The sequence below is a fragment of the Crocodylus porosus genome, unplaced genomic scaffold, assembly GCF_001723895.1.
Source record: "Crocodylus porosus isolate Cpor-Errol unplaced genomic scaffold, CroPor_comp1, whole genome shotgun sequence".
Classification (NCBI taxonomy): Eukaryota; Metazoa; Chordata; order Crocodylia; family Crocodylidae; genus Crocodylus; species Crocodylus porosus.
In genome coordinates this window covers 44,743,392-44,768,492 of record NW_017728947.1, presented here as the reverse complement: position 1 = coordinate 44,768,492, position 25,101 = coordinate 44,743,392, and the positions used below count along the sequence as shown (strand labels likewise).

Here is a 25,101-nt window from a genome sequence, read left to right as displayed (position 1 = left end):
GTCCCTCCCACAGCCAATCACCAAACCGGAGGAGCATGGGGAGCCTCCCCCTGCATGCTTGGCAGCAGACTTGCTCAGCAGTGAACACTCCATCCGCCACAACATCACAGCGTTCACGAGTCAAGTCCGATACCTCGAGCTATGTAGAAAAATCTTTTAAAGCTGTGTCTATGGCCAAAACATTGATTCTCCAAATTAGCATCAAATCTTCAGACTCGGATTTGGCCGAATCGAATCAGGGACAGTGTGATAAATTAAATGCAGAATGCATTATAAATAGAACATGTTTTACAAAAATTGCTATTATGAATATAAATGACAATTTTTCAATTTATCTACCAAAAGCAGATACAATTCCACAGTAAGTCTCTATTGTAATCAAATAGAGGCTAATTTATTTGAAGTACACTTTTTAAAGAACAGACATTCTCAAAAGTTATAAAATTGTCTGAAATTTTTATTTTGTATTCTTAAATGTAATACCTAAGATGGTTACAACTCAAAGAGGTTCAATAAAATATTTCAATTTTTCTCAGTTTTTCTATGTGCAGCATTCTTTTCTATGTAAAATTAAGTTTTCCTGTTCTTTATAAGAATCTGAAACCTAGGAGGAGAGATGAACTCTTGAAAGACTGGAGAAGAAAGGTACTATAAAACCTGAAGAATCAACTGGGATACCCAGAATCAGATGCAGTACCTGAAAATGCTTTTATTATATTATATTATAAAAAACAAAAAAAGAAAAAAAAAAAAACATTACTGACTAGAACAGGAGCAGGCAAAATATGGCCTACGGGCCATATCTGGCCCACCAGGCACTTTCATCAGGCCTGCAGGTACCCGTCAACAAACTGTACCCCGCCCAGCCCTTCAGCCTGTGAGGGTAGAAGCAAAATGCCCACATATACATGCCCTACTGCACCGTGCTCCCACCCTTGCGAGTGGAAGGGCGCAGCCCAGCCAGCAGCATTTTCCAGGTGGGGCAGCTGCCACTGCTACCACCACCCTGGGAGGACCTGCTTGGCTTCCCTGGCATCCTGCTCTCTTAGAGCAGCAGGTAGAGAAGTGGAAGGGGCTGGGTGGAGCTGCAACTGGATGGGGGCAGGGAGCACGGGGCTAGGGAAGCAGAAGCATGGAGCTCAGGTGGGCAGGATATGTGTGAGAGGGAGGGTGGGGGGTGTAGAGACCACCCACACACTCCCCCACAGAGTGCAGCCCCTACTGCCAGCAGCAGTAGCCGGGGGTGCATGGGGCTCAGTGGTGCATGACTCCTGCCAGCACTGCACATGGGATCAAGAAGCACAGCCACCCTGGCCCACCTGTATCCCAGGGGTTCTGTGTGGCATGCCCACAGCTCCCAGCACTCACATGGCACCGGGGGAAGCCCTGCACTGGAGCCCACTGCCTTCACTGCTCTGCCATACAGGTCCCAGGACTCTGTGGAGAAGCAGGGGGCGGGGTTCTCCCCAATCCCAGTGGGTTACAGGGGCCTGAGCACAGGGGGCAGGGAAATCAGATGGCTCCAGAGCAGGGTTTCCCTCGGTGCAGTACGAGTACGGGAGCTGTAGGCACACTGACCAGAGCCCCAGCTACAGAAGTGGGCCAGCCAGGCCATGCTCCTCGTCCCCACGTGCAGTGCTGGCCAAAGATGGGTGCCACTGGGCACCAGTGCCTGCACCAGGCACAAGTGCCCCAAGCATCCCCGCTTGCTGCTGCTACCTGCAGCAGAGGCTGTGCACCATGGGGAGGTATGTGGAAGGTCCTCACATCCCCCATCCTCCCCCACACCCATACCCTGCCCCCACAACCTCCTCACATACTCACCCCCAAACATACCTAATGCCTCCCCAGACACAGCCACAACTCCTCACAGCCCCCCCACACACCTAAAACACCCCACTATACACACACCCCCAGCCCCAACCACACAATATACAAGAGTAAGATTTTATTTTTGAGTTATTATATAATCCCCTCTATACACAGTACACAAACACAATCCATGACAAATATTTTTTGTAATAAAGTTAAAGAAGTATTTTTAGGGGGCAAGGGGAGGGACTTCCAGTGGCAAAGGTCAGGGGTTAGGGGGCAAGATGTCCAGTCCCAATATGGCAACCAGGGGGCGAAGCAACTGTCTCAACAGCTCACCAAAACTCATTAAGCAGACCTCCAGCCAAAATAATCAACTGCCCCAGTCTAGAATATAGCTTGATGATATTACTTTAATATTACATGCAGAAAGTTCAGTTTCATGTGCAAAATGAAATGTATGTGTAAACATATATCTTGCAACCTTCTTAAATTAAATTTTCTGATAGTTTTATAAATCATAAATATATATAGTAAAAAATGTAGACAGCAAGGCACTGTTTAAAAAAAATTAGATTACCAATAGATTTTCTTTTTTAAAAATGTCATTTGTTCTTAAATTTAGTCCATATATTTAAGAAACATGGGGAATTTTGCTTATAAATGTAAGTCCCCAGGAAAAATTTTCCAAATATCTAACCTAAACTTCCCTTGCTGCAACTTGACACCATTGCTCCTTGTTCTGTCATCTGCCACTACTGAGAAGAGTCTAGCTCCATCAGCTTTGTAACCACACTTCAAGGAGTTGAGGGCTGCTATTAAATCCCCTCTCAGTCTTCTCTTCCCCAGACTAAATAAGCCCAGTTCCCTCAGCCTCTCCTTAGAAGTCATGTGCCCCAGCCCCCTAACTATTTTTATTAATCTCTTCTGGACTCTCTTCAATTTGTCTATATTCTTTCTGTAGTGGGGGTCTCAAAACTGGACACAGTACTACAGATGTGGCCTCACCAGTGATGAATAGAGAGGAATAAACACATACCTTAATCTGCTGGCAATGCTGCTACTAATGCAGCCCAGTATGCTGTAAACTTTCTTTGCAACAAGGCTCACTTTTAGATAGTGCTACAGCTTGCACCTCTCTACCCCTATTTCGATAATGGATTAAATCCCAATCTTCTAAATGACTGGGCAAAGCTTCAGAGTGCTGAGAGACTTGATTTTTCTTATTGAGATACTGAATGAAGCTATTTAAACTTGTAAGTTATGTATGTACTAAAAGGGAAGACACCAAATAATTTTGTGCGCCCAATTCCCTATACAGAACTGTGTATTTTAAGACTGAAAAAAGTACAATATACTTTTCTTTGGACTACTGGTAATAACATTAGCATAAGAAATATTGAGAATAAAAAGAAAGCCATTTGCTCTACCAAGCCTTATCTCTTATAACATGTGATTTAGACAAGAAAAAAATGAAATTGCTTTTGGAATATACTCAAGTTCTTTGCTTCATTACTCTTCCCCTGCTATACTATTCTAAACATTTATTCTTTCTCAGAACAAACATATTTCACTGAATATGCCTCTGTCAGTTTCAGTTTTACTTTTGACCCTTTCTTTACAGAGTAATATCTTTGGCTCAATGACCTAGATACTAAACAGATTCTTAAAATGCTCTGAACTGTCTCACTTTTAAGAAGGGTTGGTTTGTTGCTGTAGAATCTTAGAAAATTAGGGTTAGAAGGGGCCTCAGGAGGTCATCTATTGGGGGTCAGACTAGATTAAATTAAGTAAATGTTAGCCATGATGGTCAAGGACATGTATGAAAGGCAAGGGGATTTTGGGATAGTTTTTACTGGACCAAATGTATTGCTGAGAGAGATGTTAGAAATGCTTTCAGGTGCAATGTGCCTTATCTGAAGGGCACTCGGTCCTGCAAAAGCGTGTCCAGCATACGGCTGGTCCAATGAAAGATATTGCAAACCCCTTTGCTCTCACTAGTAAGTAGTCAATTTTTATTATTTTGAAGAATTGTTTCCAAGAATTTAAGACCATTTCTAGCTCAGACAAGGTTACTCAGAATTGTCTTGAAGGCTTTTATGCCTTCCAGGAGAGTAGCCTGAAGATTGTAAATTTTTGTACATGTCTACAAAATCCTCTTTCTTCAATAGAAAGATAAGACTAAACAAAGGTAAACGTGACTTATTCTAGTAATCTAGGAATTTCCCTTGTAAAGGTACTTATCCAAGACTTATATGAATCCAAGAATTACCCAAAATCTTATGAGTAAAAGTTAGAAATTAAAAAGATATTTACAGATATGTAAAAAGGGTTTGCTTGCTGCTTAAAAACAACTTGTTGCACATATTGGTAGAAATCCAACAGCACAAACAGTAACAACAACAATCATTTGGATGCCTAAATAATAGTTTGTGCTTCTCATGGCTTGCATCACTAAACAAGTAAAGCAGAACATAAAAAACTGAATAAAATCCATTTCAGAAACAGTTTAAACTAAACTATCTTAAGAATAACGTATGACAAAATGTTAGAAACTCTGCTAAAAATACAAATAGAAAGTAAGAAAGTATCTGTCAGACTGTGACTTAAGAACTAAAGGCCAGAATTTGCAAACTCTGAATTTCTATGCAAAACATTATACCTGAAGAAGAATGTCTGGCATTTGAAAGCTTGTCTAACTCAATCTCAACTATGCTGTTGATCCAATAAAAGATATTGCCCTAATAAATCCTCACAATGGAATATCCCTAATAAGACAACATTTTAATATGAGCAAATGTAAAGGCATTAGGCACCCTATTTTATAGACTGTGTGTCACTACTGAATTTGAAAAAAATCTATGAAGACCCAGAACTCCTGAAATCATACCTGGAGCCTGATGGGATCAATGAACAGACCAAGACGACTGAGAGTTGATTAACATCTAGACTTCTTCCTGTTAGCTTGATTCTAAAGTTCATAAACTTTAAAGTCAGAAGGGACCAGTATGACCATGTAGCCAAATGTTGCTCAACAATGGCATCATTTGGCATCTTCCCTGCAAAATTTGGGTTAGGAAATTTGGTGGCAGGGGTGCAGTGGCAGTTAACACCACCAGCCTTCCACTCTGCAAAATTCCTTCCCTCCATGCAGCCCCTTTCTCCATGCAGCTATATCCACAGGGCTGGGCCATACCCTCTCTCCCCACCTGACTGAATCCAGATTGGGTCATACCCCGCCACCCCACTGGATCAGTTTGGGGCCAGACCACGTTCCCTTCCCCTCGTGCAGCTGGACTGGGGCTGGGCTAACCTCACCCCACTCTGGGCATCTGGAGGGGACCCCACAGAGCGCACCCTGGGCACTGGACTGGGACCACCAGCCAATCTGTGTTGCGGATAGACCAGCCACTACCCATCTGGCACACAAAGGAAAAGGGGTGAGCACTGCTGATATAGTCCAATGTCCTTCATATCCTAGACCACAGGTTTTCACAATGATTCCTGTAACTATAGCCCATAACTCAGTAGTTCTCAACCTCTTTGGACTTGAGAAACTCTTTATAGACTCAAGGTGCCCTACATAACTTTTGTGATTTGTGTGGTGCCCAATTTAAAAAAAATGAATTTATATATTACAATGCTTATCTTAATGCAGAGGGGCTAAGTAATGGGCGTGGTGGGTTGGTCAGGTAGGGACAAGTCTGAACCTGCACTTATTTGATTAGCTTACCCACTTACCTCATCACACCTCAGGGTACCCTTTAAAGGATCTGGTAGCACCCCAGTGTACTATAGCACCTGGCTGAGAACCACTGCCATAACTTATCATTGGGGCACAGCATAGTGTTCAGAGTCCTGGCTAAATCCTGTTGGCAGACTGTCACTAGGCTGTTGTTACTAGATCCAAACTTGTATCCCATTTATATATCCAAGCCAAGTTCATACATTGTCTTGGCTCTGGTCTCTAGACATCAAATATTATAGACCTAAGAAAAAAAGCAAGTACCCCAAAATAAACCCCTCAGAGTTCTCACCACCCCTGAGAATGCTGAGTTTGGTCAGTGACCTTAAATAAAATCTACATTTTTTCCAGTCGTGTTTTCTATTTCTTGTGATGGACTTTTTAGCCACATCCAAACAAGTGTGGCCATGCAGTATATGATCCTGCAGACATGTTCTATCTTCCATTGCAAAGAACTCAAAGAACACAAGTCTGAATGCTTTTGATACTATGGATACCTATATTAAAGTTGCCTCTTTACATTTATTTTTTCTATGATAAATAGATTGACCTTCTTTAGCTTATCAGTGCAAGGCAGATTTCCCGTAAGTAAAAATAATTGTTACACCTTTTGTCTGAAATCCTTACATTTGTCATTCTTTTTCAAGTGCTAGTAACAAAGCTGAACACAGTATTCCATTCTCACTAATGTTATATGCCACAGTAATGTCCCTCTGCTACTGGTCAACGTTTCTTTGTTTATACATTGAAGGATCTCTTAGTCAATGCACTGTCTCATATCCACCATAACTCCCCAGTCTTTTCTAAGTTACTGCTTCCCAAAAGGATTTTTTAAAATTTTCATAGAATATTCTCAAACACCATGACAATAGGCAATATTATGAAAACCTAGGTAGACAGATTTCAGTAGCTTTAATTTAAAAGTAAATAAAGATAAAGGTAGAAGAGAAGCCAGCATGACCAGACCATTTTTTAAATACTGTTTTCTCAAAGTATATTTTACTGTATCAACTAACAGGCACCTTGCTCTTAAAAACTACACATTTTACCCACACTTGAATGGAAAGGTAAGTAAAAAAACATAGATATAAAACATAAAAGCTGAGCTTGGTTCCAAGGTGTCACAAAGGACTATAAGGACAGAGGTTTGAGAGAGAGAAATATGAAACTTCAGGCAATAACGATAAAGACAGGTTGTTTAATTAATTATATTATCTAAGTTTAAGATTTTTATCAGGTTAATAAAAAATATTTAATTGAATTCCTTGCTTGAATAATCCTAACCACTCTGTTAGGAATGACCTGTTATTTCAAAGTAGTGTATGATACAATCCATAAGAAATGCAGTGTGGCTGGTATACTGCAATTAATTCTGAAGAACTGGTTTTCAGGCAAAGAGTTTGTATTGTTGAGTTACTCTTTTTGATTTCTTACTGTCTGAGTAGCAGCAATAAAAGAAGACACTAATTTGCTGTATCTAGAGTTTCAAGTCTTGCACCATACATATGGAAAAAAGCTGTTTAATTTGTACCTTTATGTAGTAAAGCAAGGCTTCCGATACAATTTCTGAAAACTTTCCATAATGTAAGTCGTTTCCTAAGTGATCTTTTATCTTACTGGTTTCCAGCTCTTCCTCAATGAAGCTCACCCTAACATTCAGAACATTAATTGCTGGTTTCTCTCTATATTTCCTTATACCACACAGCAATGGTATGAATATCAGTTTACTTGGTGTTAGTTCACATACTTACCTAGAATGCTTTTTCCATCTGTCCTGATTTCACTTTTTTCTTCCATGTGCTTTTGATCTATTTCCTGTCCACTTTTCATTTCTAGTAACACTACAATTCCCAACCATGATTCCTTTTAACTTCTGTCTTCTACTCTAATAGAGTACCATTCACTGAATTCAACTGATTACATCAGCAATTGCACTTTATTTATTTTTAAGTTTCTGGTCCTCAGGATTGTTTAAAATGTGATCCAACTCAGCATTATACTGATTTTTCCTGAGCTTCTGCAGGTTTTCAAGATTCTGTCCGAGTCAGAAAACTGCCCAAAACAAGAATCTGGAGTGTCTCCATAAGATCCTGAAAGTAAAATGGGAAGACAAAATACTGAACACACAGGTAATGGAGCATGCAGGCCTGACACACTTAGAAACCACTATCAAGAAGAGGAGGGTGTGATGGATTGACCATGTCAAAAGAATGGGAGGAGACCATATCCCCAAGAATATTTTGTACAGCGAGATCTGAGACAGCTCTAGAAAGTGGAATCACCTTCTATGGCAGAACCATGATAAGTTCAAAGATTATATGAAGTCATTCAACATCAACATATAAAGTTGAGAGGAGTGTACAGAATCCTATCGGATCTGGAGGGAACACCTGGCAGTGGCTGCAGCTCAATGCAAAGTGGCTTTGATCCAGAGGATGGAAGCAAAGCGAGAAAGAAGAAAGCAGTATTCTGTAAACTTGCACTCCAACTCAGACGACATATGGATTTGTGAAATTTATAACAAGGTGTGTTGCTGTCGAACTGGGTTTGTCAACCACTAATGGATTCATCAGGCATCTGACTAGATCTCTTATGCGTACACCATAATTAGGAGGATTAACAGTTGCCTACTATGTTCTTAATTCCAAGACTCACCTCTCAGGGAGCTTCCTGCCAACACTATCCCAGTAGAGGAGGCTATGCAAGCTTAGCCAGCCAAACTGATTAGTTCCAGAGGTAAATAATGGATTATCCATTTGTTGCCAACCCCACCTTCTCTAGAAGGTGGAAGGGACTCCTGATCCACTCCTGCTGTTCTGGAGGAGAGTTGAATTCCATACAGATGCATTCATTCCCCTCCCCACCACCACCAGTCTCACCTACTGATCACCTCAATTTACATTTTAACTGACTGGCTTTCTTGGATATGTACTGCTCTCTGGCTGCTTACCTTCTTCATCCAGGAAAAGCACAGACCATCTGCAGATGCTTCCTGTGCCTGATGAAGGGTAATTGTACCTGAAAGCTTACAAATAAGAATTTTTCCAACTATCTGAGTTGCTCTAATAAAAGATATCAGAATTACCCAAAGAACCTTGTCTGTCTATGTCCTTAGACCAACATGGCTATAACCTACATTCCTGATACCACTATCCGTGTATTTCAAAGTGGGGGAGGGAGAGCTGAAAGGAGGCAAAGGGCCTATATCATGTTGTGCTGAACAGCAGTTAATCTGGCTCAGAGATAAAAATAACTGACTAGGAAAACAGGTGAGGTCTTCAGCAGAAGGGCAAGAGTGAAAACAGCAATACATTTATTCTAGTTTAGGTGCAATGTTGAGACCACCTCAGGATGGGTTGAGTTAGCCCTGAAAGCTTTACATTCATCCACCCTCTCCATGGATGTTAATGCTAGTAGGAAGCCTTTTGTATTGAAAGATGAACCAAAGAACATGCCTATCTGTTAGTGAAGCCCTTGGGAGCACCAGATTTGCTGGTGAGCCACGCAAATAGGATGACCGTTGCTGTATCTTATTTGGAAAAAAAAAAAATCAGACAACTTACAGAATCAAAGGAATTGGAGAAAGAGATATAGAAAAGACCTGTGATCCTAGCCACAGGAAATGCATCTTTGTTAAACAAATACACCTGGACCCTTGATTTATGTCCTGGTTGTGAAAACATTCACATAAAGATGGACCCATTCCTAGAACATCTACTAAATTTGTTGAAGAGCCACACTTTTGATCTTTGGACAGGCAGCTCCACCACTCTGTCCATGATTGTTTTTACCTGCTAGATGAAGAACCAAAAATTAGATTATATAGTCCATATGCCAGTGCCATGTCAGTGTTTTTTTTGTAAAAAGATGTAAACTGGGCCTCTTCTTGCTTGAAGGCATACAATTTTAGTTTAGGATACACTGGAGGGAATACCAGCAGCTCACTATGGAACACATAACTAATGCATAGATACAGAGCTATACTTCATAACATTCTATCAGCTATGTACTTACAACATTTCTGGCTTATACGTTAGAGGGATCTAACATCATGATTACCACTGGAGAGAGAGTAGAAAATGATTGCCTTTTCAATCAGTGTTCCAACTAATAAAGACAATGCAGCCTACTTAGAGGCACAGTTGAAATAAGGGAAATGTACCTTTAACATGTAATTAAAGACAAAAAAAAATACCATTGTGAGTCAGAGAAATCATTCATGTAAGTTTTCAAGGCCAATTAGCTTTAGGTAAAATATCCCCAGCTGACATGCTGTACCCTGAAGCGGTTTCAAAAGTCTCCTCTCTGGGTGAATTGCCCTAATACTGGAAATTATGAGATAGAATGACAAAGGATTTCTGCTAGCTGACTAGGTCATTTACACACTTAGTGTTTGGCGCACACTTTAAATTCCATCTATAGAAGTTACCCTTTGCTGAAGCAAGACTTGGATTGTTGAAGGTCAGATACCCCTGGTGGCCTAATGAATGGTATCACAGACAAGCACTTGGTAAAAATGCTGGATATCAGAGATGAACTGGAAGTGAGGACCTTGTATTAATAGCATTCAAGCCTTGCAAATAAAAGAGGCTTCCTTTTGTTGATGTGGAAATTCGCTCTTTTGAGTCAACAGATTCAAAACAGTCCTGCAGAAAAATGATAGTGGGCTAGAGCAAGCCTTTTAAAGGTATTCAGTTTTCTGAGGTCTATGACTTTTTTGGAATAAGAAAATATATTAAGTACAACACATTTTATCACTACTAGTCCAGACCCATTTAGACAGGGAGAGCTGTCTAAGAGGATTTTATACCTTCGTAAGCATTATCTTACAAGAGAAGAACCTTTGGAAAGAGATTCACAGTTTCAATTTTTAAGACCAGAATGGACCATTAAGATTATGTAGTATGACTTTCTGAATAACATGAACCATAAATAATAAAACCTCACTACCCAGTACTTTCTTCATCAAGCCCATACATTCTAATTAAGCAAGAATGCACCCAGTCTTGACTTTAAAAAAATTGCATGCAATGAAGAATACAACACATCACTCCAAAACTTCTTCCAAAGATTATTCTCATTGGGATGGCATAGATAGAGCAGAACTAGATTAGGTACCCTGCTCAACAGTCTCTAGGACACAAATGCCCCCACATTTTAAGCAACAAAAACTCATACTTGGTTACCAAATACAAATGAAGAAAGAAAAGACTGGTTCCATAACTGGTTTAAACTTTTTGAGTGCTTGGTCATATCTGCACGATGGCTGAGGAAGAAGCAGATGAAAATAAGATTGTTTCCAGATGAGGTTTAGACAGCTTTGAAAATCTTCATTTGGATTGTGAAGGTGGAACCCACCATTAAGAACAGAGTCTAGAAAAAGATGTATTCCACCTTTGGAAAGCAGATATGAAGACATCTAGAATTTCTTTTGGGACAGCTGATCAAAAGTTGCTTCTTACTTTCTGCAACATACTTTTTGTGGGAAAAAAGACTTAACCTGTTGAAAGTCAGATCCTCCACTAAGACTAGGCATCACGTTTCAGTAAGAAAAGGTGTGAAACGGACTAAAACTTACTTTGCGAGTTGCATTAATAATGTGGCATTATGGCATGATAATACACTAGAAGGCTATCAGTAGGAACACTCAGATCCTTGAAATAAAGCATGTGCGTTAATGTTTACAGTATCCAGGTCTGTATTTATATTTTGGGTCTGAAAAAATAATACTACCTCTTTAGGAACACAATCTGCACAAATTATTCATAAATGTTTTGGCTTTTTATATCAATATGAATAATAAGATGCTCCATATAATTCTGAATTATCCTGTCATGGATGTTCCACAATACACAATACAGATCATTTGTGATTTTAAGATTTAAAAAATGTAAGTGCAACTGTCTTCTCTTTTCACATATGTATATAATTCTTCTCTTTAGAAAGGTAGTTTAAGGTATTAATTAAGAAATGAAGGAAGAAAATAAAATTGTAGTAGAATATAAGAAAACTACACACACACACAACATAGTACTTAGTCTTGTGACGCACTGGAGTTGAAAACCCAACCACTTGCATATCAAATTCATAAGAACAATGATAATTCATGGAATAGAAGTCAAGGGAAATATCCAAATATTCTTTGCAGAGAGCAAAACCATGACAGATGTAGTTAATTTATTGCTAACTGATTAATGTTAAACAGCTTATTACAATTAATTCTATCCCCTTAATCTTAGAAGCCTGTTAATATTTTTTAGAAATATAAACACACTATTAATGTACATAAATAGAAAAAGACTGCAACCATAGTGTTTTAAACACTAAAATCCTATTAATACACATATACACACCTCTTAATTCGTCTGTAAATAGGTTACTATCTAAATTGGTTCAGTCACAATGGGCTTTACAAACCTTAAAATAATTGCCAATCTAAATTAAATAAAGGTGTCCAAAAGGAATAGTCTAATTCATTAGGATGAAGATAAATGCACAATTTTAAAAGTATTTGTAGTTATAGGAAGAAGAATAGTTTAATAATCTCTAATTGTCACTGGCTGTAAATTATAATAAAATGATGCTTAAAAATACTGTACAAAGAATACAAATAACTAGAGAAAAATAGATTTTATACATCAGTGAAAGTGTTATCTTTGTGTAGCTTTTGAAAAGAATATTTTGTCCTCTGATTCAATTCAGATTCGGAAATTCAGCCACTGAATCAGGCCGAATCTCCACCAGATCAAATCAGGGACCAAAGCATCATACAGCCCTAATATTCAGCTGTCTACTGTAACCCACATGTCCTTTTTCTGCAGAGCTGCTGTCAGCCAGTCAGCTCCCAGCCTATACTGATGCATGGAACTGTTCCATCCTAAATGCTGGATTTTGCACTTGTCCTTACTGAACCTCATGATATTTCTTTTGGCCCAATTCACCAGTTTCTCTAGGTCACCCTGAATCCTCACCCTACTCTCCGGTATTCTCACTTCTCAGGAAAGACAACTTGGATTTCAGCAGCTACAACTGCAACTGCTGTGGTCCATAGTAGGTCTATGAACAGGCAGCTTGGAAGAGGAAGTTGCCCGATTCAAACGTGTGTGCGTCTGTGGGTAGGGAGGCTGGAGAAGAAGGGAAGATAAGTTCTGCAGGGTACAAGAAGAATAAAATGGGAATAGGAACTAGGACAATGGGCAAAAACTGAGTCTGAAGTCTGTCAGAGGGGGATACTGAGAAACAGTTTGGGAATCCATGACTGCCTGAGCAAGCTGGGAAGGGAAATGATAGAGAATGAGACTGAGATTAAATAAGGAATTAGCTAAAGGCTGAATAGGATTATCAAAATCTTTTATGACAAAAAACAGGAGACACTCTATAAGAGAAGCTTTCTAAACCAGAAGTGGCAGATGCCCTTTAATATTTTAGAAATATACAAAAATAAAATGAAACAAAATTAAACTGGGTATTTAAGCTATTACATTATCATAACATATAAATTATATAAGTCAATGTATGCTATTTAATGGAGGCTTCTTTTTCCCCCTGAGAAGGAAGAGTTGTATACTAAGAAAAAAACACTTAGAAATGTTAAATTTCTTTACTATTTAGGCTAGTTTTAATACAAATATTTGAATGAAATATTTCAGAGAGAAACAATGTAATTTTCCACAAAAGCAAAATTCTGAGTTTCACCTAATTCTTGTCACAAATTCATGATGTAACTTCTGCTTTCCACTCTCTCTCACCTCCCTTCAATTCCTACTCTCTTCCTTCCTTTTTTCACCTGGAAAGACTGGAGTTATTTACAATATAAAGAAGAAAATTAAGAAAAGACATGATAAAAGCATACACAATTGTAAAGACATTGAGAAGTTAGAACAGGAAGTTTTATTTACCCCATTTTGGAATAAGAAATGGAGAACAGTCAATTAAACAGGAGGGTGGCAAATTCAAAACTGACAAAAGAGGGTTTTTTGTTTGTTTGTTTACACAATACACCATTAGTTTGTGAAGCTCATCACCAAAGAATATCATGAGAAAAAGATCTTAGCAGGATTCAAATAGGACTAGATATTTATGGGAATAATAATATAAATTGTAATAACAAGTATTTAAAAATTGTTGAATAAATTAAACCATCATGGTTAAAAGCATAAGCCAAAAAAAACCCAAAAACCAAAAATAAAAGCTATTCAGCATTGTTAGTAGGTAACTTTCCTAGGCCAGAATCTCTGCATGGCCATTGTTGCTCATCCTGCCAAATTATAAAAGATTCCTTCTTCTAAAGAAGCTGTTTCTGGCCAAGGGTGGTAATTATGGTGATGATACAATACTAAACTAGGCTGATAATTAGTCTTATTCAATAGGACTATTCCTCTATGTGACACCCTGTGTTCCCTGATCTCTTCAAAGTTAGTATAATAAGCAACAATGGCCATGCAGAGGTATTTAGAACAAGGATTCAAAACATTTCTTTATACTCACAAGAAAATAAAAAACTGATTTCCTAGACCAATTAATTTGTTTCATTTTTCAAGGAACATGCTGTTTCCTACTTGCTGTATAGTCCTTTATGTCTCACTCTGGCAAGGTAATAGGCACCATATTTAAAGCCCATTGAAATCCAGCAAAATGGACAAGAGATGAAAAAATGGCCTTGTAGACAGAATATTTTCAAAAAAGAAAAGGACCCGAAAAATCTTTTCCACAGATAGAATAGGAAGAACAAAGACATCTGGCTGAAATTTACCCCTGTACAGAGTGCCAGCTTTAAGCTAATGCACCATTTAAATCCTATGCATGCCTAGACTGAGAAAAGCCACTTGCTGGACTTCTGGAGAGGCAAATTTTACCCTTTTATACATTTTCTGCAAACTACAATCTGCCTCACCAACTTAATTATCCGTTAGGTTAACTACCTGCAAAAATCTTTAAATGTTACTAAGTAAAACATGAAAAGAAAGTGCTCATGTCCAAAAGATTCTCTCAAGAAATTGCTACAGAAAGTAAAATAGTCACTCATTTCATGCCTTCCATAGTATCAGTGCTATGAAGGTGAATAACACAATAGTCTCACAAAACTAACAAAATCTTTGTTGTATGTATAGTACCTATAATAGCATCAAACTGATGATGAAAATAATTAAGAAAACTTAGCAAGCATGTAATTAGTGTGTGCAAGGGCAATGAAGTCTGAGAACTTGAAACTCTTGTAGAACAGGCATTTTATTATGGCCTATAAAAGAGTTCTCAGAACCAGAAATTCATTAGTCTGGACGGCACTACTGGGTTGATCGAAAGTGCCAGTGCGCCTGGGCTAGGGACAGAAATTATACATAAACTGATTATTGATGGGAAATCAGTTCAAATATGTAATACAACAGAAATTTTAACTTCATTTTGAAGTTAATTTTGGAACTGCTTTCAAAATGACCAAAACTGGTTTAAAATAAACCTGGATGGATACACTATCAGACTTAATGGATTTAGGTTAAATCAGTTTATCAAACTTCTGTACCACATCCCCTCCAGTGTCAAGTTAACTCAGTCCCACAGCATCCCAGGATGCCATGCACCTCCCCTGCAATCCCCCCCCCCCCTCACAGGGTGGGCAGGCTAACTTTGGCCCAAGCTATCTGCTCCAGTTGAGCAGGGGGGCATGCCTGGATTCTGGTCTGGGCCACTGCAGGCATGTGGCTGGCATTTCCAGAATCAAAAGTGAATGTCTGATCACTTGTTTAACAGTTGAATCTACGCAGCTTAGACTAACCGGAGAAGATTGAATTGATTCAGCCTCAGGCTTCTGGACTGTCTGTACTTAGGCCTGGAGGCAATTCACTGATGAAATAAAGTTAAACAGCTTAAAAATTATGCCACTAGTCCAGTAAATAACTTGTGATGCTTATTAAACTAAAGGAACTCAAAATTCTATTAATAAGAAAGCAATAGTATTTGTTCCTCTAACACTAACTACATCAGAGACGAGAGGAAAGAAGAATTGAGGATGAGCTGATTGTGACAGATTCTGGCTGGTGAACAGTTTAGGGGAAAAAGGGGGCTGGAGGTTCCCTATTTTGTAGGTGAGCCCACTGAACAGTACCTATATAAGAAACCATCTGTTTCAAAAGGCTTTAGAAAACAGGGCAGTCATCTAGGTAGGGGAAACAGATCTGAGTGGCACTTGAGGAAGACACAGGGCTAATCTGTGGTATGCCTGCAAAAAAAGTTAACTCCCACTGGTCCAGGAAATGAGGGTTAACACTAGACTTCCTTTGCCTCTCTCAAGTATGAAGCACCATTAGGTTCATTGTCTGATTGTCACCAGTTGCCCTGTCTTCACCAAAATCACTAGGTGGAACAACTTTAAATTCTAAATATCCCACTTGAACATATTTATTTTGACTAGGTTTATCAACTTCTTACCCACTTAATTACCTGCTTGCACACTGCAAAATAAGGACAATAATTGGCAACAATATGGTATACGTTATTTTGCCTTTCCCTTTGTAATAATCAATTATTCCCCTTTGGAGAATATATGCATTGAGACTAAGACTACTGATGTTACCATATTCACTTATTTGCTTTATCAGAATAGTTAACTATTCTCTTTTGATCTATACTCACTTCTTTTAAAGGATGAAGTGGGCCAGTTTCCAAACTCTCACCTGCAATTATTTCTAATATTTCCAAGCTCATATATGTTGACAACACATTAAAGCTTTAATCATAACAGACTTTAGAAATATTTTTACAACAGAAAAGAAACATTTTCTGAAACCTTTTAAATACTTTCAAGAGTTGACAATACATCGCATGTGATTCTTAGACAATAAGATTTCAAAATTACTGCCACTGTTTATTCTACATTTTGAGGAAAAGCCTGAAATCTCTCTAGGCATCTGTAATTCTACTGTTACCACTTCCATATTTATGTGATAGAATGTCATATCTACATAAAGATATGGAAAAATGCCCAAATTGCAAGCTAGCATGATTTTGAAGTTTTTCTTTCAGCTATATTCACAGTTTTCCTAAGTGTTGACTGTGTGGAAGCTGCTAAAAAAGTGATTACCTTCTCTAGCTTCTTTAGGTACCTATGAGATTACATATTACTTTCTAACAACCGAATTTCCTTGTTCTTCCTATAAGCATCAGATTCAATAAAGTAGGAAAATTAATTTATTTAAATACTATTATATAAGTACTATATTTTACAGTGTAATACACATATATATAGAACTTAAAATCAGAGTTTATGAGTAATATTTAAAATATGATTCATATTAAGAATTTTTTACATTTTATTATGACTTTTGCTCATATGTGAATACTTATTGAACACCACTTTCTATTTCCTTTTAGTCTGTCCATTTTAATTTCAAGTTTACTTCAGCTTGTTTGTATATTTTAATATCTGTCCCTATTTACTACTCTGTTCCCATCCTTCCTCCCCCACAAATAAGCTGTATATCAAACCCCAGGTAACTTGGCATATTATTCACGAGTTATGATTGAGATTTGAAACTGCTTTTGCATAAAGAACTTCTACAAAGTTATTAGAATCTTCTTACAGAGGATACCAACATTGTAGCACAATATGCAAATGGAAAAGGATGCTGACCTTTTTGCGATCATACTTATTTATTATTCAATATTTAATACAGTTGCAAAAGAGTTAATGATATAATACAGTAATGCAGACACTTCAAAACAGAAAGAAAGTTTTCGTTCAGCAAGTCTTACCTGACCAGTGTCCGGTGGTAGTGCCCGATCTGTCAGTACATGTCTCACTTACAGGCCTAAATACAGTCTCCCAGCCACCAGTAGCATAGCGCCAATTCTGAGACTCCAAAATGAGTGTTCTTTGAGTGCCATAGGCAATCATGAAGCAGTAGACTACATGATGAAGTTGACAGCCATAACCACAGCCTTTGTTGATATTACACACAAGTTTCTTGGCTTTGCTGCAGTCCTTGGGGTTCTATGAGTAAGGATGAAGAAGAAAAGTTGAAGCTATACATAAAGGTATATTTTGCTGAGAGAACAAATGACAAATATCATAAATCACATGTGTCATGCTGTTACAATATATCGCACATTAAAATGAAAGAGCAGGCTTCAGCTCTATAAAAATTTTATGTGCAAGCTTTGCAGTGAACATGAGCAGTTAGTGCACAATATTTCACTACCCTAATGTAAAATAAAATACCTTCAAGATTTTAAATTACTTTCTCATTTCTAATTCTGTCAGAATATGGTAACATTTGGTCTCGGTGCTCATATTTAATCACCATGGCTCTAAGTGTAGAAATGCTCTTTCTTGATTTCCTTTGGCTCTTTTCCAACTTTGTCAGTTGCCTTTCAACGAACATGCATGAATGATCTAAAAAAGAACATTTCAGCCTGTCTAGAGAATAAAATAAACTTATTAATGTAATACTGTATTATTTCCCATGCTAGCTTACCAACACAGAACACACTACATGACTAAACAAGATGGTAAAAGTCATGTTAATTAGGATTATATTCCTGAAACAATTTTCAGTCGGGTAAAACCAAGACATCAGGTTCTGTTGTTAGGGAATACTCCACAAATGCCATGCAAGCATGGACAGATGGGTTCCAGATATAGCCACTTGTAAGATTTTAAAAAGTTTAATTCATATCTGTAGGAGATATGCTTAGCAACATTTTTGTCTTTATAGCACCTACTCTACATTTGCCTAGGTTTCAAATTCAGTCTATGGCCATAGACCATAGATGGAAATTTTCCACCTCTAGAAATGTTTCCAAGAAAGGGAGCAGTACAGGTGTTCAATTTGCAATTGCCTTCTCTCCCCTGCTCCTTGTGCCTTTCCAAGACCATGTGATTCAAGGACTCTGGTCTGAGGAGTAGGTGGGGAGCCAGGAACAGCTGGCTGATCCTCAGCTCACACTCGCTCAGGAGCCAAGCAGAGGAGCAGCCTAAATACCTCTCCCCCACTTCTCAAATTGGGGATGCTGGTCTGGGAAGCAGTGGACAGCTGCTCCTCCACACTTCTCCAAGTCTACCTCCACACTTTCTTCAAACTGGAGCAATCCTGACCTGGAGAAGGCACAGGAGTGTTTCCCCACCATTCAACTCTTCCCAGGACTGGAAGGAGGTGAGGCAAGCAGCTGCTCCCCATGCCTCCCCAGGACTGGGGTGACCCTGGAGCATCTGGTCCCTCTTGGTGGCCCCCTGGAGGAGAAAAGCAGTGGGGAAATGTATAGGTATTCATTCTCCCAGGAGAAAGTCTCCCCAGAGTAACCTCTACCAGGTTGGAGAAGGGGCATTTTTCTCCCAGAACTGCCATTTCATTTTGCAACAAACTGTGTGAGTTAGCATAAGCTTGTGGTTTCTACCAAGAGAGCTACAATTCCTCTAACAGAAACAGCTGCTGCAGATGTGGAACCCCCCCCTCCAGCAGTGTTTTACTTTAAATGTGGTGCACTCCAGCATCAAACCCAGCCCACCATGCCCAAAAGAGGCATCACAATAGTTGGTCTTGGCTTCTCCAACATCTGTGTCCATAGTTTGGACACATTAGTGGGGAATTTTTGGCATTTTTATCCAATAGATGACTGAATCAGCTATTAGATAGAAGCATCAATAAGCCCCGCTGAAGTGCCCAATCTGTAGAGACACTGCAGAAATGGGTTGATGTGCTGCTGCTTCCACTAAAGTACTTTTTATTCCCCCAAGTCTGTCAGCATCCATAATGCCTGCATGGCCTCAAATACTGGAGCCCACAGACACAATGGATCTATCCTTGGAAAGCCATGTATACCAAATAGTTAAGATGGTATTCTAATCACTTCAGGAGAGAGACCCTATATAAGCTCTGTGGTGACTGAAAACACACAATGTCTTAATCTTCGTTAAAGCTTCAACGAAAGATTGTAGTGTGGCCTTATGCAGCAGAACTTTCAGAGATCACACACCCTGTTGGCCTGAGCAGAAGAGCCCCCTGCTATAGTGACAGTTAGGACAAATTTGTCAGAGGAGTAACAGTGAAATCTGGTTCTCTCAAAAAGCCAATGTAACTGAATAGGGCAATGCATATCCAAATTTCAGGATATGCTTTTATAAAGTTATAGTTTTAAAAAAATCTGCCACCATTCCAAAACAGGCAGGTGGATTTTAAGAACAGCTCAGAAGGGCAACATCAGGAAAGTATTCTGTACCTCGTATAAAACTTCTTGGCATCCAGACACCTGGGAAAAACATTACAGTACAGGATGGTAAGTAGGGACTACAGAAAAGTCCTACTTAATGAACGGGAGTTGACTCCTCAATCTACATCTTCACTGACTGCCTATCTTGTATGCATACCAGCCCAGCCTCTGGCTTCTTTACTTTTCATTACACCTAGGAAGAGCACATACCAACTGCTGAAACTTCCTTAGCCTGATGCAGAGTTTCTGAACCCAAAAGCTTACTTAAAATATTTTTTCCCCCAACTATTTAAGTTGGTCTAATAAAAGAGATCAGATTCACCCAAACCACCTTGTCTACTTAACGAAAGCACTTAGGATACACATTCCATCTTATTTACCATTTCCAAAAGGGAGTGGGATACTAAATTTAGAACTCATGGCTGCACAGCACTTTAAAAAAGGCCAGCTGCTTGAAAAATTAACCCTCACCTGATAAAGCATCAGACAGGAGTGCTATAAAGCATAGCGCCTTAGGAAATCTGTGTACAGTATCCCTGCAAGGATTAATTTTGGGTGATTCTGCTGCATCCCATGTGGCTTTTGGGGCTGGGCTGTCACAGAGAGGAGATAGTCTCCTCCCTGCACAGTGGGGGTATGAGGAAAGAGGGTACAAGAAGAAAACCCCCCTGCCATGAATACCCCACAAAAGCTCTCTCTGCTGGAGTCTTAGGAGTAGCCGGAATAGGCTTTTGTGGCGAAGTGACTGACAGTGGCAGAATTCAGAAATTTGGCAGTACAGTAGTGGCAATTGACACTACCACTGCTCCCCTACTACCAAATTTCCAAGACCTGCAGACCAGATGACATGCTCCTGCAGGGTAGGGAGGGGGGAAAGCAAAGGCACCAATGCAATCTAGTGCAAGATCCAGTCTGGCATGTGGGGCTGAGGCCATGCATCAGGCTGGCCCTGGCCAGGCATGCTGGAACACGACCCAGCTGGATGTGCTGGATTTGGCTCCTGGACTGACAACAATAAAAAACTAGATGTGCACCAATACATCAGTCCCATATTGGATCAGCATTGATATGAGGAAAATTGAGAGCACTGGCAATCAGCTTTGTCTGTCTGATGTGGCCAATAAACGTTGCATGCATGCGCACAGACACAGCACAGCACACAGGCAGCCCGGAGTGCAGCCTGGCAGCAAGGAAAGCAGCCAGGGCAGACTGGTAAGTATGTTGTGGAGGGAGGGGAGAGGCAGATCAAGGCGCCCATGGTGAGGGAGTGGGAGTAGGGCAAGGGCAGGGGCAGGAGCAGGCACTGCACAGCTGGGGTGGGGCAGGGCAGGGCATAGCACGGAGCTGCAGCTTGTCCAGGGGGCACAGGCAGTGGGGAAGAGAGGTGGCTCCCGCCACTGCGCACACCCCAAGATACATGGGGGGCGTGTGCCCCCTAGATCTGCATGTGGGGTTAGGGCAGGCTGCCACTGTGGGCTGTGGCCAGGGATTTGCCATGGTCCTCCCAGCAGGGGGCCGAACCAAACTGCCCCCCCATGACCCCTGGATGAACCACAACTCCGTCCTGTGCCCTGCCCCACAAGGCAGCACCTGCCCCTGCTCCAACCCCACTCCCTCCCTCAGTGCAGGGGCCTCAATCTACACCCCTTAACATCCCTTGCCTCCCCCCACAAAACTTACCAGCCAAATGCTGCTCTCCACGTCATGGGCCAGCATATCAGAATTTGATCAGTATTAGCTGATACAGCTCATTAAAAAAATCAGACATTGGTATCAGCCTAAAAAAAATCTCTATAGGTGCACAGCTATAAAAAACTAACAATGTCAAGGGCATTTTAAAAAACATTATGGGAAAATAAGAGAAAACAGAACTGGTGGTGTCAAAGATGGACAAGATAAGGAACCTGGTAAAACTAGTCAAATTATAAAATAATTGAGAGGTAAATTACCTCTGAAATCCATTCCCTCATAATTGAAGCATTCTATTTCCCTTCTTCCAGAGCTTTATAAATCAATGCTGCTATTACAATTCTTCCCCTAAACTTAAACTTTATTGTACCAATTAAAACTTCACCACCTATCTTACCTATCAATTTATGTAATAATATTCTACCAAGAACTTTCCCTTGTATATGTCACATGTCTATCCATATTGCTTCTTTAAGTATTATATTTCAAGCATTATAAATTCTCAAATATTAAATGCACATTTTAACATACATTTTATGGCAGCCTAATGACTTGGTCCATAAACTCAAGAGGCATCAATTTGTACACATCTCTTCTTTGAACAGTATAGAATCATTCCCCCTAAAGCCTTTATATTAACCTTATATATCTTTACATTAAGAATTCTATAGTACTTTATTTACATTGAAATTGAATGGATTTTCCTTTAAAAAACTGTTCCGTTTATAGATTGTTGCTTAAATATTATCACCTAACTACCCTTTACATAACTGACTTATTAGTTAATTCTTTACTGTTTGGTTAAAAAATATATATTTTAAAACTCTCCTTAAATTGGGATCAAATCCTAAAGAGTGGCACATTTCTTTCTGCTGATATAAATTTTTACACAATTTATTAAAGCCAGATAATTTTAAGCTGTTCTGTTTGAATAAGCTGTACTAATTTTAGAAGCATGCATTTTGCGTTGGTGCACTCATTCAGTTAGGACTTAAAGTAAAATATTTTTACAAGATATAATTAATAACATTTAAGACTGATATGTTGGATTATAGTTAGTAAATTCTAAATTCTGAATAAACAAGCAGCACTCAAAACACATATGTATGCAACTGTAGCACTTTACTGGTCGGTTGAAATCCCATCACATGCCAGGCCAACAGTGAACCTTTTCTTTTTTTGTATAACGATTTAACACTACAATAATAAAACTCCATTTATTCCAGCTCCCAAATCAGCCACTGTATTTGCTTCATCATAGTTTATTAATTAAAAATAATTGTTCTGTGTATCTGCAGATGAAGTATAAAATTTGAACGCAGGTATCACCTCCTGAGACTACAATCTATGGATCTATAAGGAATACACTTCAAGACTGATGGAAAAATGACTTTGGTAAATTTCCTATACCTTTATGGAACATTCAAACGTATTTTTATACGTGGTACTCACAGAATATTATAATTTACAAATTGTTTGGTCATTTATCTTATTTAATATACTTTATAAGCAAATTGAAGAAATTTCTGGAAGTTTCTGCTTTTTGTCACCTGACATAGGCCTCAAACATGAAAAGACATATAACAATTTAACCCAAGGGTCAGCAAGCTTTAGGAGCGCTGAGCCAAGATGCTGATTGCTCTGTGGTAGGCTGGCATTTCTGATGCAGCTGTCCCTGCTGCTCCCCACTGTCCAATCACCACCATGCCTGTAAACCCCACCCCCTCCTCCCTTCCACAACTGCTGCAGAAGTCTTTTGCTGTAGAATTACCACAGAAGCCTTCTGCTACTAAATCGCCATCAATACCTGGGCTTCATGGGCAGGATACAAATCACTCTGTGGGCTATATCCAGCCCAGAAGCCTTAAATTGTCATCCCCTCCTCAAATACCCCAAGTCTGTTTACACAGATTTTGAAATGAAATTTTTATAACCTCTATCTTGTTTTACCTTTCTGAACTATATTCCTTTACATACAACTTTCAAAACATAATGTATGTGTAAGTAATGGTGACTGTATGGAATATCTGAGAGGTGTATAACACAAGCTGCAAATGTACTACAAATGGCAGATTGTAAACCAGAGAATTGTGTTGGTGAAAAAGCCAAATAACCAACTAAAATGGCTTATTAAAAAAAGAGGAAAAAAACCCAGGAAAATGCCAATCTGGTAGTATCAGTAGATACAGGCACAATTTTTTGAAAAAAGGAGGAGAAAATGATGATGTTTTTTGCAAGATTTGTGTATGTTTTAGAAAAAGATCTAATTTTAAAAGAATGTCATGATGCAAAAAGGAGTGATATATAAGAGATGCTATCACAGTCATAAACTATGCTGTTAAGCAGGGCTTCCTCCATCTACCTGAACTTACAGGAAAACAGTTTAAGCCCTTGCAATTTTCTTGTTGGGAGTAATTTCTTTTCAAAGCATTTTGAAGTAGTCATCCTTGAAATTTTGGGAGAACATTGAGGTTGATGTGGGCAATGTTAATTCTGAACTTAAATTTTGCTCAGAAAGTTCTTTTTTCGTGTTCTTGTGTGACAAGGTATTTACTGGAATTCACAGATTTACTGGAATCTGACAGGGTCACAAAGTGAACATTTCTGTCATGGCCTCAAACTCGTGACCTCTGGGCTATCAGCTGTGCACCTTAGCACCTGCGCCACACTACCTGCCACTCAAAAGGTAAAAATTTTGTAATTACTTAAATGCTTGACAGGACATAAGCTTTGCTTAAAATGTCTATTTGTAGATATTTTGTATCTAAATGCAAACTTTATATAATAATTTAACACTGGGAAAAGAAGATGCTTTTACATGTAATAAAGCAGTATCAGCTGATGCTAGGGGATAAATGAGAACCACTTCCACATAGTGATCCCTGGTAACTGCCAAGAGCTCTTGAATCAACAAAAATGCCAAAATGCAGAAAGATAAAGATACAGACACTATTTTTGTTATACAAAACAGAAAATGCTGATGTTACAACTAGTTACTAATATAAAAGTATTAATGTTAATTGAGGAATTAACTGGGTGTTTGATGTTTTCAAGTTCAGAAAAATAAGAGCCACCTCACTGAAGTCTGTATATTATAACATGTATAGCGCTATTTTACATACACATACTATATTAATAAATATAAATAAATAATAGGATTATTAAGAAAGTAGGCCTGAAAGAGTTCAGAAGGTCATCTAGTTCAGTCCCCTGCTCAAGATGGGACTATCCCTAACAAAAACATCCCAGCTAAGTGTCCGGCTAACCTGTTCTTGAAACTTTACTAGCATGGAGATTCTCCAGCTTCTCTAGGTAGTTTGTTCCAATGCCTGATCACTCTCATAGTCATTAAGTTCCTCCTCATTTCCACCTGAAATTTCCTGTACTGCAACTTGAGGCCATTGTTCCTAGTCCTGTCCCCTGCAGCCACAGAGAAAATCCCATCTCCATCTTCTCTGTCATCTTTCTTCAGGTATTTGAAAACTGCTATTGAATCTGATCCCCTGCCCCATTTTCTCTGCTCTGGGCTAAATAACCATAGTTCTTTCAGCCTTTCCTCGTAAGTCTTAACTCCAAGGACCCTAATCATTTTTGTTACTTTGCACTGGACTGGACTCTTTCTATACTGTCTGCATCCCTCTTGAAGGGGAAGG

General features: G+C 39.1%; 1 protein-coding gene across 2 annotated transcripts in view; it reads right to left on the bottom strand.

Moving 5' to 3' along the window:
- Window positions 1-25,101, bottom strand: part of FUT8 (fucosyltransferase 8) — a 214,343-nt gene that overhangs the window by 46,811 nt on the left and 142,431 nt on the right. For both annotated transcript variants that reach the window (XM_019551725.1, XM_019551724.1), the window contains one exon: window positions 17,306-17,543. In XM_019551725.1, the coding sequence (XP_019407270.1) occupies window positions 17,306-17,543 (238 nt within the window). The remainder of the gene's footprint in view (window positions 1-17,305; window positions 17,544-25,101) is intronic.